At 36.4% G+C, this 13,493-nt stretch overlaps 1 protein-coding gene across 19 annotated transcripts in view; it reads right to left on the bottom strand.

The window, feature by feature from the left end:
• Positions 1–13,493, bottom strand: part of TRDN (triadin) — a 228,971-nt gene that overhangs the window by 74,425 nt on the left and 141,053 nt on the right. For 16 of the 19 annotated variants that reach the window (XM_056487101.1, XM_056487093.1, XM_056487098.1 and 13 more), the window contains 4 exons: positions 9,454–9,486; positions 9,311–9,343; positions 8,071–8,097; positions 2,488–2,535 (listed from right to left, as the gene is read on the bottom strand). In XM_056487101.1, the coding sequence (XP_056343076.1) occupies positions 2,488–2,535; positions 8,071–8,097; positions 9,311–9,343; positions 9,454–9,486 (141 nt within the window). The remainder of the gene's footprint in view (positions 1–2,487; positions 2,536–8,070; positions 8,098–9,310; positions 9,344–9,453; positions 9,487–13,493) is intronic. The other 3 variants (XM_056487084.1, XM_056487090.1, XM_056487089.1) reach the window with 3 other exon arrangements.

A 13,493-nucleotide genomic window follows, 5' to 3' on the forward strand; every position in this document is an offset into this window, starting at 1 on the left:
GACAGTGTGTGAATAAAGTTCATGGCTCCCACCTATTGCCTTTCATACACACACAAAGAACATGAAACCCCCAGCCTGATATGGCCATCTTTAACTGATGGCAAGTCTTTCTTAGTATTATTGGATACCAACAGGAGAGAGAAATATTTTTATCATCTCTTTTAAATATTATTTCTCAGTAATAGGCATTAACTTCCATCTGAAGAAACCATCTGATATTTGCTCATGACATTTTTCTAACAAATAGGTCAAATAGTTAAAGTTAAGTGCCGTCTTGCTCATCTTTTAACAGTTAAAAATATTACATGTAGTTTGGCTTTACAACAAATAAAGGACCATTGAACTGAGATGTTGCTATGATCTTTCAGCCCATTTCCAAATGGAGGGATTTGAATTCAAAGCTGCAATGATCACTAAAACCTCTGTTTGAAACAATGGAGTTATGTCTTGACTGCTAAGCAAATCCAGCCTCCAACATCCAGATTTTCCTGCATCTCCTCGTACTGTTTTTCTTAGATTGCAAGTCTCAGTTTTGACCAGGACTGAATCCCTCCACTTTTTGAAATGCATCCTGATGCAAATTGCTCTTCTTCACTCTTCAAAGTGAGTAATACAAGTATAATATTTAAAAAGTATCCCAAAAGGTTTTTTTGGCTTGATTGTCTTTGGGAGATCAGTGTGTTGGCAGCAGCTGCATACATACAGGGTGCAGAAATGAGAAGCAGAAGGAACTGATGTGTGAAAGTGTTTGTGCTCACTTCTGTGCATCAGAGGAACTGAGCTGCTGCCAGCACTGGGAAGTAGCTGCAGAAATAGTCGTGACAGACATTACATGTTGCTCTTATTCCTTTGACTCAGAGAGAGAAGATAGTGCTGGCATGGGGAGACAGTGCTGCTGCTGACTGCTCTCATGGGAAACAGTTTGTCCTCCGTATGAGTTCTTTGGGTATCACAGCCTGTGGTTTAGAAAACACTGCTCCATGCCAGCTATGTGAAACTAAAGTTTGTACTGCTCAGTCTGTGCTCTTAATGACACAGTTAAAATGTTTGACAGATAAAATCCCAACCAGTTGGGATGGTGGTACATTGTAGAAAGGACAAATCTTACACAACCACACACCTCACTGCTGCATGAGACAGACAAAAGGAGGGGAAACAGTGCAGATGTTTGGAGAAGCACTTGTGTGGCAATGGAAAATAATGTGGAGATACTCAGCCTAACAATGATGGAAATCTAGGCCAAGGCCCACCTAATTATAACATTTTCCATGACAACTACCAAGCAGCTGACAGCTGCTGCAGTGTCTGTGCTGGCTGGAGTAATTCTGAGTAAAGCTGAAGCTGAGAAACTGGAGAAAAGAAAGGGATAATAGCTTGACTGACCAAAGCTACACCAGTAAACATATCATACACCTCATACTAAAGGTTACTGGCAAGTTCATCATTAGAGCTCTAGCTGCCATTTGAGCATGAGTAAATACAAAAATCACCTTAGTAGGCAGATAGGAAGTGCATCACATAAAGGAAGCCTGAGCTAATAAGCTTTGGGGATTTAGACCTCCCTTTTATTACTTTGCTTCTTACCACACTAACCTAAAAAGAACGGATTGCTTTTAACAAGAATGCAAGAAGCAAGTATGCAATATATAATGTTGAAGGTGATAATAATAATAATAATAAAAATAAAACTTTAAAAAATATATAAATGTATATAACAGGAAAAGACACATCTTTAGAGGGTTTAAGGCATCAATCCTTCTCTTTTTGTGTTCACCCAGTGGCTTGAGTTTTGTTTTGGCCTTGGTATAGACCATTCCTTGGTATTCCTGCTGTTGTTGGTTTGGGACACAGGATGCAGACTTTGTGTCCCTCTGAGGCATGTGCCATCAACCTGTGGTTTTTGCAGTCTTTCTTCTGGTGTTCCCACTCAGACATTTCCACTCATGCCTTATCCATACCAATCCTAAGATTTTTGTAAAAAAATTCTACAAGGTCTGGTCTCAAAAGTTTTTGAGATTCTCTGCAGTGGACAGAGAATCCTTATGTGACTCTTCCTGGGGCTGATGTTTTAGCTGGGACAGGAAGGGCAGCTCAGCTGACTTCAGAGGGACTTTGCCCCTACACTTCATCGGAAGTTACTCCATCAGACTGAGTAGCAGAGGCTGATCCCTGTCCAGGCTACAGGGGCAGGAAGCCTCTTGCAAAATCAATAGGACTCTAAGTCTCAGCACAGAACCTTCCATCTGAAGTGGGCAGCTGTCTACCTGAAGCTTTTTGTTGGGGTGGCAGTTTTGTGGAAGTGGGACAAAGCCAGTTTTATAATGGAAATCCTCTGTTCTCTGACAAACACAGCAGAACTCTGAAAAATACTGGTGAACCAATGGATTTAAAGGTTGCTGTCATTCAGCTCTCTGAATCTGAAGTTATTGTTTCTGTGCCATTGTGTTTTAAGAGAGATAACGCCAAAGTGTTTTGTTTCCTTTTTACCTTGCACTGCTGCCTTTGTTGCTTTTCCTTCTTTTTTTTCAAGTCCTGCTGCAAATAAAAGATACAGTTTAAGTAAGATTTCTAGTCAGAAGTGTTTCTACATCAGCCAAAGCTCTTCTTAAAGGCTTACACATTATTTTGAGTCAAAAGATTTAAAAGATTTGCAACCATGAGATTCCCCACCAAGATATGAATACATAATAGATATCTTTCATCTGTCTGAAATAAGAGTGATTTATTTTCTTATTTTCTTTCAGAAAATAAGTACTAGGTATGCTCAAACAGAAGGTGGGGCTGCCCAGTGCAGGGGGCTTGGAACTAGATGATCTTTAAGGTCCTTTCCAGCCCAAACCATTCAATGATTCTGTGATGTCAGGTGAAAGAGGAGCTAAACTGCAGCACATATTATATAACAGAGAAGAGAGCAAACCAAGCAGGGCTTTACCTTGCCCAGCCATTCCAGTGTTCCCCAAGAAAGCAGTTTTCTGCTTGCCCCAGCAGAAACCTCCACTCTGCACCCCTGACACAGCAAGACATTGCCCCATATTCTCAGTTTTAAGCACGAGGTTAGTCTCAGTGAAGGTAGTTGTATGTTATAACATCTAACTTGATCTTTCTGAGTGCTGAGATTTCTGTGGGCAAGCAAGAGGTGTGAACCAGACCACCTGTGCTGCAGGGCTGCTTAACCTTGTCTGAGACCAGGGGAAGCAGCTGCAACAGCCCAGGTCAGGATGGTCATATGGCCATGGTCAGGTGTGGATGTCTCCAATTGCTGAGTCACAAGCTCTGCAAGCACAGTTCATAAATTCATTTACACATCTTGGGGTAAAAGGGATATTAAGGATGAAACTAAGAAGAGGTGGTGCAGGAAGGAGTACCATTAGATTTTGCTCATATAAATATGAATATCTTTTATAGCTTCTGAAAATTTACACTGCAGGTTTGGTGATGTACAAGATTATATCTTTAGGACAACCTATATATTTCTTATCTCATTTAATTATTTGGGGAAATATATTAAATCTATAAATTTACATATTTAGCTGTAAATGGCATTTCCAACACTTCACTTCCATAAAACCAAGCTATTGTAGCCATTATTTATAACTCTTATGCTAAATAAAAGCCTTACCTTAATTTAAAAGGCTATCCTCTCACAATGTTTGAGACAGAAAATATTGCATTAAGAAAATAAGCTTAACTGTCATTGTTTGAAAGTAGTGTAAAGAACAAACAATCAGCATAATCAGCAGGATGTAAAGTGGACAGTGAAAATTAATTTACATCTGATGGGTATAGAAAATGTCTTTGCAGCTTTGGGGCCATTAGCACATAAAACCACTTCTCAGCTTGTTATTCCATCCTGCCATTTTATTAGAAAAAATCACAGTTGAAAATTGTGAGTTTAGCTTTTAGGGACAAAGTAAATTCTGAGGGTCATGTTCTGTTATCATTATTCATTCTGAGAAAAGGAATTCAAAAGACCTTTGAAGTGCCTCCTTGTGTGCTCACTGCTTCCCTGCTGCCTTGACTGCAAGTCTGGCCCCAGGGGCACCACCAGGACACCCTTTCAAGCGCATTTTGAAACTGCTGGGCATGATGGCTCAGGCAGATCAGCTCAGTTAATAAGCTATGGCCTGTCTGCAATGTCTGCTGGTGGGCTGGGCATCAAAGGAATGATCATCTGTTCCTGGATTCCCTGAATCTGGGGTTCAGTGAAAGGTCAGGTATCAATAGATGAACTGCTTCATGTTGAGTGGGATGAACCCACTCACAGGCATGAATTAGTCCCCTGTGATGTGAGCAGGTGTTTGTGAGCAAGCTCCATGTAAACACAGAAATGTTGCACTTCTGCACCTTGGTTACCTCAGGGAAATTATTTTATTGAAGATAATCTTCATTTTTCCTGAAAATAAAATGTAGGTTGAAAATATGTCTGGCTTGATCCTCGAAGAAAAAAAGGGATTCCATTCCATTTCTATCCAAGTTCCTCATTTTTTATTGGTGTTCATGGACACAGAGAAAGACAAAGAGAGCCAAAGACCCTTAATATTTATTGCAGACCTCTGCTATTATCATCCCTGTTACCTGGGCTCAGATCAGCAGCACTGCTTATACTAACCATGAACTAGACACTGGCAAGCCAAGATGAATCTGAGCACTGAGCCCTGCCATAAGCAACACAATATCACAGTGCTTCTAAAAGGATTACTGAGGTGGTCAATATCTTGAACAATAAGCCTATTTGAATATGGAAAAAAAAAACATGTGAAAAAAGGGACACCAGGAGCCTGTCCAATTCACATTCAAAATATATTTTTAGCATTAAAACTGCAAAAGCAGCTATGACAAGAGTTAAATGAGTTATTGAGAACTATTTTCTTCAAAGGATTTTTATCCTTTTTAGCTGAGATGAAAGCAGTTTTGGTTCATAAAATTTCTGAAAATCAGAATACTAATTGAATAAAAGTATTTTTTTTCTGGATACTGAACTGCAGGCTAGAAGTGCAATACAGCTTTCTGAGAAAATCAGGTGTTTAGTCATCTAATGTATGTGGTGGTGGTGGTAGACCATGAGTGTGGTTATCATAAAGGAACCATCCATCCTTGAGAAACATTGAGGCTGCCATAACAAGCAGTGCTGTTAACAATATTCTGGTTATCAGTGCATTCAGTAATGCAACACCACTCCCATGAATGAGTGAGTGCTTGTAAAGAACTTGCTGAGACAGGACAGAGCTTCAGCAACTTTTGGGAACTGCCAAGTAACATCATCTAGACATGGCAGATCAGTATCTGGAAGGACAAACAGGACATTCTGTTATTCCCTTTGCTTTTTCAGAGGAGAGGCACGAGCTGCTTTGGTGATACTGAGAGGTCTTTTATCATCAAGGTAATAGTTGTCACTTTGAAAGTCTGTATAAATAGGAAGCCTGGCCATGCTGAGTCAGTGTTTGAAATAAGATTCAGGAGGTTTAGTTTCTGTTTCTATCAGAACACAGACAAATTTTCTCAGTAGGTCAAGATGTCTTCCCTTCCACTGGGCATTTTCAAAGTTCTTGTCACTTCTGAATGGCAGCCTGAAAGATGATCTCTTTGTGAAAAATGCTCCTGTTCCAGGTATTCCCTATTTAAAAAAGCCGCTCTTTTAGCCATATGACTTAAGTAACATGAATGTTCTAATGTATTATAATTTTTCCTCTGCAGAATGGCAGGCATTAAAAAAAATAAAGAAGTAATACAACTCTCCATCCAAAACCAAACACATGAAAATCTCTTCATGAAACAGTAAAAAATAAAATAAATGCATATGAAGGTAAAATTAGAAATTTGTCAGGAATCCATATTTTCAGTAAAATATAATTTTAAAAAATAGATTAAATAAGTGGAGCAACACTCCCACATATATTTTGTCATTTCTCAGCAAAATTCTTAACAACATGTCATAATGTAGATCAAATGGGCAATTTAATTTATAATTGTTTCTCTGATTCCATCATAAGCTATTAGGAAAGAAATGAGAGACAATTCAGCAGATATTGTTTTATGCTGAAAGTGGTCAGGAGAGCAATTCATCAGTCAAATATTTCTGCAGTCTCAATAGTTGTAGGTTACAATCAAATTTGTCAGAATATTTTTATCCCAAAAGAGTCAGGTTGTATAACTAGCATCCATATCAAAAATATGCATTCTAAAATGTCACTGATTTTAAAGCTATTTTGGCATATTTGCTCAGTGTGATGGAAGACTGAAAGAAATCATTCTCACTGGAAACAAATAAACATTTCACTCACTGAACCCTGAGGTCAGAGGTTCCTCATTATGACATCACAAACATCAATTAATCATTAATCTAAAAAGTGTTATGTTGTGGTTTAAGAACTGTTCAGTTATAAGAAAAAATGAAAAAATGTCATGCTGTAGTGGCTTGTGAGAAAATGCAAGAAAGCTCTATATGAGTTTGATAGCTCATAAAAAGTACAGGCTATTGGGAATGGCCCAGACCTCCTTCTATGCCAACTGATTAATTTTTTTTAATTACTAAAGAAGAGAATTTCATCAAAAGCCTTTCTTTCTTTCTTTTTTTTTTTTTTTTTTTTTTTTTTTGTCTTTAGAACAGAATTGTTTGCCTTCCATGAATATGCTTTAAAAATTTTACATTTTCCAACACCTACTGAACACTGAAAATCACATTGTGCTCAGAGAGTTGCTAAGTCTCTCAGGACAAACAGCAGCAAAATGAGAAACAAACAAATAAATAGAAACAATGTAGAACAAAGAAATATGGATTGAAAAGCAATGATTTTCTTCAGACTTGGAGAAAGGTTAAACACTACTAAACGACCGCTGTTACACACTACTACAATTTCTCTGCATCCCAAATGAATATAGAAGAGTTCCTTTGTGATTCTTACTAAAAGACAAAAGTGACAGCTGTAACATTTTAATATAAATATGATTGTTTTCCCTAGAGTACAGGCTATGTTTGAGTTTCAAATTTAGCAAATGAAGTTAAATTTAGATGACTTGCAAACACGAAATTTTTAGGAAATCAACAATTACCCTAGAGCTAAAATCAGCTCATTTTTATTTAATGAAGAATAAAACAAAGTTGTCATTATTTACACACTGGAAAACAATTTCAAGTTCAATATTGATTTGATCTTATGGTCAAACTAAAACAGCTGAGGCCAATACTTTCAGTTGTGAGACTACTCTTTTGGCAACAGAAATAACAAAATTATTCCCACTTTTCCTACTTATCCTTAATTAAGTGAACTTCCTGAAACTTTTTTTTTCCCTTTTGTCTGAATCAGAATGCTTATAAAAAGTATGATGTTCATTGACAGGAATAAACATGGACTAAGAGTGAAGGGTGGTTTGTTACCTGGCATTCCATTTTCCATTATTGTTTAAGTTACAACTGAAATCTCTAACATTCTTGAAGGCAATTTGGAGTTAGTAACTTACAATGTACATATGTAAAAACCAGACACTGATGTGAAACAAGTAAATATTTGCTATATTTGCTCATCTTGAATTTATGTCCTTGATGTTTCTCACCAGTCCCAGCTGCCTGTGCCTTGTGGAAAGGAGCAAACTTTGGAGCAAGCATTGATGCTCCCACACCTCCTACCTTTTGCCATCGACAGTTCATGTATGAAAGGTGGGAAAAAACTGCTGATCCAAACCTTCCTGAGAACCTCCATAGAGAAAACAGCTGTTCAGTCACTGAGTTTGTCTTGTTAGACTGGTAAAAAGTGAAATATTGCTTTGTGTCATGTCTCTGTAGAATATTGTTTACTTCTCCTTTCTTCCTGTCATGAAAGCCTTATGGCTTGAGTTAGGATTAGAAACTGAATTTCATATTGTTGGAGAATTAAAGTTAGTCTATGAAAAATTTGAGGAAAAGATGCCTGCTTTGAGATGCTGCAAGGAAGACACCATTCTAATTTAAAGGGCTGTTTGCTTTAAATAAGTTATACTGCGAAAAGTTTTTTGCACAAGGAGCTTTTTTTCATCACAGTAAAGTCACAGTAGCATTCTTCCATTTCAATTTTCAAAACAAATCAAATTACTCACCTTTTGACTTTGGAGTTTCCACAGATGCTGTAAAATAAGACAAAACATTCACAGAAACAAATTGCATAAATGAATAAAGAAATTAATATTGATCCTAAAACCTCTTCCCTTTGTCATTATGCTACCTATCTATGCAGAGCAGGAGTTCATTTTTTATGTAAAGAAAAACTGACACACACATGTGTTGCTTGTTTAGATAGTCTCATGGCAGATAACTAATTAACCTGCAGAATAAAAGCAGTGGAAAACAAGGCCAATAGATAAGTTATATATGGAACTTCAATAGCTCTGCTATTTTTAAATATGAAGATGAGACAAGGAGTAAATTAGGCTCTAGAATGGGCATATATTAAACATAGGTGGAACGTATGCAATAGAAACATTCTTTTAACTATTTCAGTGATTTGCAGAAGCTAGGATTTTTTTTCTCTTTTTTTTTTTTTTTTTTTTTTTTTTTTTTAAATTCTATTAAAACTTCTAGAATTGATGCAGAGGAAGATCCAGATTCAAAAGTCTTCCTTTATATAAATTTTCTCGGTTTATTTTCTTTACTATTCTTCATAGCAGCATTAAATAAATGCAAATTAATTGAATTATGGCATTTCTCTTTTTTTTAATTATTCACACCTTCATTCTGAAGCACTGTGACAGGTTTTTATTTTATAGGAAAGAACAGATTCATTTTTCTACAAATTGACTGTATACTCTAGATATTTCTTGCTCCGAATTTCTATCTGAGAAAATAGAGTCATCTGATGAATGAGTCATCAAGCTTGGCTGCAAAAGGAGAAAATCCTTCTGCTCTCCCAAACTCAGATAAACTGGAGAAGTGGATTCCACTTGGGAATAAGAGCACCTTGCTGCAGCAATAAAATGCATGGGTGCTTGGCATAAAAAAAAAACCAAAACAACCTACTTTTTTCCGACCCTCCACATTCTGAATCTTGTATTTGCTGTTTGTTTCTCCATCCATTTACTGTAACTTTCTTTGAAAAGACAAACCTTTAAAAAGCTGAAATAAGGAATTTTCGCCCTCTTGTTCTTCTCAACATTTAATTAGATCTCAGTTCTGGAAGACCAAATGGCTGCTGCACATCCATTCAATTGCTTAAGTTAATTAACTTTAATTAAACCAGCAAAATACATTAATGACTTTATTTTTTTTAGCCCTCTACCAAATCCTGTCTCAACTTAAAATTAAACCAGATAAATGAGACTCTAAAACTTTTACAAGACTTACCATGTACTTTTGCTTCTTTCTTTGGTGCTTTGCCTGTAAAAACAAATTTTTAAAAGTATCAAGTGATGTATTGACTTCTGACAAGAATTAATTAAAAATATTAGGATACTTTAAAAGTAAAATAAAAAGGAGAAAATATTCACCAGATTCCATTACTTTTTCTTTTTTATGTTGTTCTGAAAAAGAAAAAGAAAAGCAAAGTGTTCATTTCTCTTCTTGTAATGCTTTGTTTTATTGCCTTGGACAATCATTTTTCATGTTACTATTGGCCATTGGGTGTGACACATTCCTATGGACTTTCAGTTGAGTGAGTCCTTCCCTGCTTTTCAGTGTGTCAAAGTAGAGCCTTTATGTTTGTAATCAATTTGTTCAGTGGTTTTCACACTGAATAAACAGGGTCAGATTAGCTGTTAATTAGGGAGAGCAAAGGATTCATCTTTTATAATTTGGTGCTGAGAGGAAACCGTAGAAACGGTGGAGGTTAAAACATCTGCAGTTTTGCTTTATGGTGGTTTAAATGGAGGTCTGCAACCCAGTTATCAGGACACAACTGTCAGGTGCTTCAGGACACCTACTTTTTATGGTAGTTTTTGTAATACCTCTTTCCATGCTGCAAGAATGTGCTTTAACACCCCCTCACAGAAGGAGCAGGGCAGCCTGCCACAGACACAGACTGAACAACATCTACCAGCCAGTGCTGATATTCACAGTAGCAAAAAAAATAGTCAAGCTTCTTCTGTCTGCAGATGCTTTTAAACAGCACATGGAAAGGCTGAGCTGTGCAAGTTTGAATCCACACAGGAGCATTTCCTAAATTCAAGAGTATCTGAGCTGACTAATCACAAGATATATCAAAGAATCATCACATAATAGAATATACTGAGTTGGAAGGGATTTATTGAGTTCTAACTCAGGATATTCTATGATTTTATGATTCACAATGATCATTGGGTCCTGCTCCCAGCTCTCACAGAATAACTGCAAGAGTCACCAAATTCTGTGTCTGAGAGCATTGTCCAAACACTTCTTGAACTCTGACAGGCTGGTGCTGTGACCACTTCCCTGGGGAGCCTGTTCTAGTGCCCAGCCACCCTCTGGGTGAAGAAACTTTTCCTGATATCCAACCTGAACCTCCCCTGACACAGCCTCAGGCCATTCCTGGCCCTGCCACTGCTCAGCACAGAGAAGAGATCAGTCTCCCCTCAGTCTCCTCCAGGCTGAACAAACTAAGTAATTTCGTCCACTCCTTAAATGACTTCTCCACTAGACAATTAAGTGTCCTCACAGTCCTCCTCTGGATGCTCCCCAATAACTTTATATCCTCATATTGTGGTGCTCAAAACTGCCCACAGGACTCAATATGAATGTTTTTAAATACAAGCTCATTGCTTACCAGTACCTGATGACCATATTTTTCTCCAGGTTTATTATAGGTTACATTTGTATTAAAGCTGAGGTATAGAGGTGAGCAACATTAATGTTTAAATAAATGGTTTCCACTCCAGAATCAAGATATAAAGTTCCATGTTCAAAGTGATTCTGAATGTTGTACCTTCACCAAAAGCAACCTTATTCATAGATGTGACCTATCATTCAATTGAATAAGAAAAAAGGAAACCAGAACTGCCAACATAAAATTAAATGTGTTTATCAACGTTAATATGAATAGTATTTCCATTAAATATTAATTTGTAATCAATGTTATTATTGACTCCACAGTGGGCAAATGAAAGACATATAATTCATGCAGAGCTATGAAAATAATTAATATTTGAAAGGACAGACTGATTTTAAGTATTAAAAATCCAAGAATTGTTAAGTTTTAGACAAAATATATCATTCCTTCATATTCCCACTCCAAAAAAGCTTATATCAAACAACACATTTCCATTCTCTCTGAAATAAAATATTGTTTTGTCTGAGTTTTTAAATCTCTCTGAAGAGTCATAAATAATTAAAAGAAAATTTTCAAAATGAAGTTTTGAGCCAAGTTGTTCAAAAAAGTTATTTTTCTTTTTTCCCCCAAACCATTATGGAATTACATTACAACTTTGAAAACAATATCTTTGAGCCAAAATGTACCTTTCAAAGCATAAAAATTAATTGGAAATAGAGAGCAAGTTGGCATTTATTGCCTGAATATATGTACTTTCTTAATGGCATCCTACTACCCTGGGTTGCAATTCTAGCACAGGTCAAGGAGGGAAAATAAAGCAAAAGCTGAGAGGACAAAAGTTTGTGACTCAGTGGTTTGACCTCCTCAATGCTCTTATTCATCCACATCTGCAGCTTTTGTTTTGTGGAGCCTGGGTGCTCTTCAGACTCTCCACTTCATGCAGGTATTTTAGGACTCATTCTGGAAATGAAAATTTTCACTGGTATTGTGGAGGTTTCTGTTTTACTATTGCTCAGGACAGATTCCTGGAAACTAAAGGAAATGCAATTCTGTCATTAGTGGTTCTGAGGCAATTATTTTTCTCTCTCATTCTCTCAGCTCTCAAGAGATCAGGGAATGATCCTAGCAACCCTCAGCAAGTGTTTGGGCAAAGTATAAAATAATCAATTTATTTTGCTTTATTTCACAATCTTTTCCCTAAACTGCAATCATTAGGGAAGGTCTAAAGAGCTTCTTTCATAATAATTTTATTTCCAGAAGCATATGAAATAAAATCTTTTTCCATGAAAAAATGAATAAAATAGAATTTTACAACAAGCATTTCTGGGAAATCTTACATGATATGAGATTTCAGGTGATTCATGTCTTGATATTTGAATGGAATGAACTAAAAACTTTCATTGCATGAGCCATAAACTGCAGGAAATTTCAGACCTAGCTATTTCCTGTTTGCTACAAGTTACAGTTGCTTGATCTCAATGTCTCATTCTTTACTTTTTTTGTACTTTCAAGTAGTTAGTATGACACATGAAAGGATATTGCCAGCTGTAAACACATTAGACATTTGTCATGGCATTAGTCATTATTTTTATATTTAACAGTTTTTTACTGTACAACATATTTTTATTCAGGGAAGTTTTGCTGGTAATGTAGTATTTTTCTACCATGCATGGAATTGGGATTTGATTTAGTTTGACATTTTACCATCTTTATTTGCTCTGATGCTTTAAACAAATGGCTTTTTTCTTTTTATGAAAACTGAAAAGTTATGTATACCATGCCCATAAAACCATACAAATGTGTTTTTTGCTTCATTACTAGTGACATACTCCTAGGCAATCCAGAGTAGGTGGGAGACAGAAGAGAACCTGAATCTGCCTCTACAGCTCCTCCCACATTATTCCCTAAAGCAAAAACAGTGCTGAAAAGCATCTAGGCTGGCAAATTGGCTAAGGTGTATTTTAATCTTTATTACCAGAATAGACAGCCACAAAGTGTGACCCTCTGCTACCCAACAGGAAAGAACAATTGATTTCCTGTCATAACTGATATAGGTATGTGCACCCATGCATGAGAGTATGTGTGTACACTTATTATTTTCTAATTTAAATAAAGCATTCATGTCCAAGAATGGTTCAGGAAAATAAAAAATTGTTTGGTAATGACACAGATTGGAAAAGTTTAAATAAATGGCATTTCAAGTGAATTTGCTGTTGTGTGGGATGCACCACATGTTAATTAACTAACATCATTTTGTTTGCACTCAGTAGCTGCATAAAAATGGTGCTTTCTGTACTGTTGTTTATCTTTTACCACAAAATTTCAGCCTACTGTTGTGATATTCTATGCAGTGTCTTACTTAAATCCTTAGCAAAAACTTAGCTTGGTCTTATAGTTTTGTAATCTTGGTTTTATAAGCTATATATAAAACTTCTCAGACTTTCACATCATGTTGGTTAATTAAAACCAAATGAGACACAAAAGTAAAGCTCTCCAAGATATACTGTCATTAGGAATATTTTGAACATAAGCATTTAGATAAAGAGGAGATCCCTTTAGTCCCTTCTGCTGAAGGGAAATGTTGCAATGAGTTCAGTCACTTTGTTAGACCTGAGATAATCCACACAAGAGTCTTGCATCAAACTAGATTTTTCCTGTTCTTCTGCTCCCAAGTAGTATGTGTTCTGCTATATTTCACTGCTATTCTTACTTTCTTGATCATTGTAGAAAACTTCACCATTGTTTTACACTTTGATTTATAAAGACCATGAATTGTACAAATACATT

Source organism: Oenanthe melanoleuca, chromosome 3 (genome assembly GCF_029582105.1).
Source record: "Oenanthe melanoleuca isolate GR-GAL-2019-014 chromosome 3, OMel1.0, whole genome shotgun sequence".
In the NCBI taxonomy this organism is placed as follows: domain Eukaryota; kingdom Metazoa; phylum Chordata; class Aves; order Passeriformes; family Muscicapidae; genus Oenanthe; species Oenanthe melanoleuca.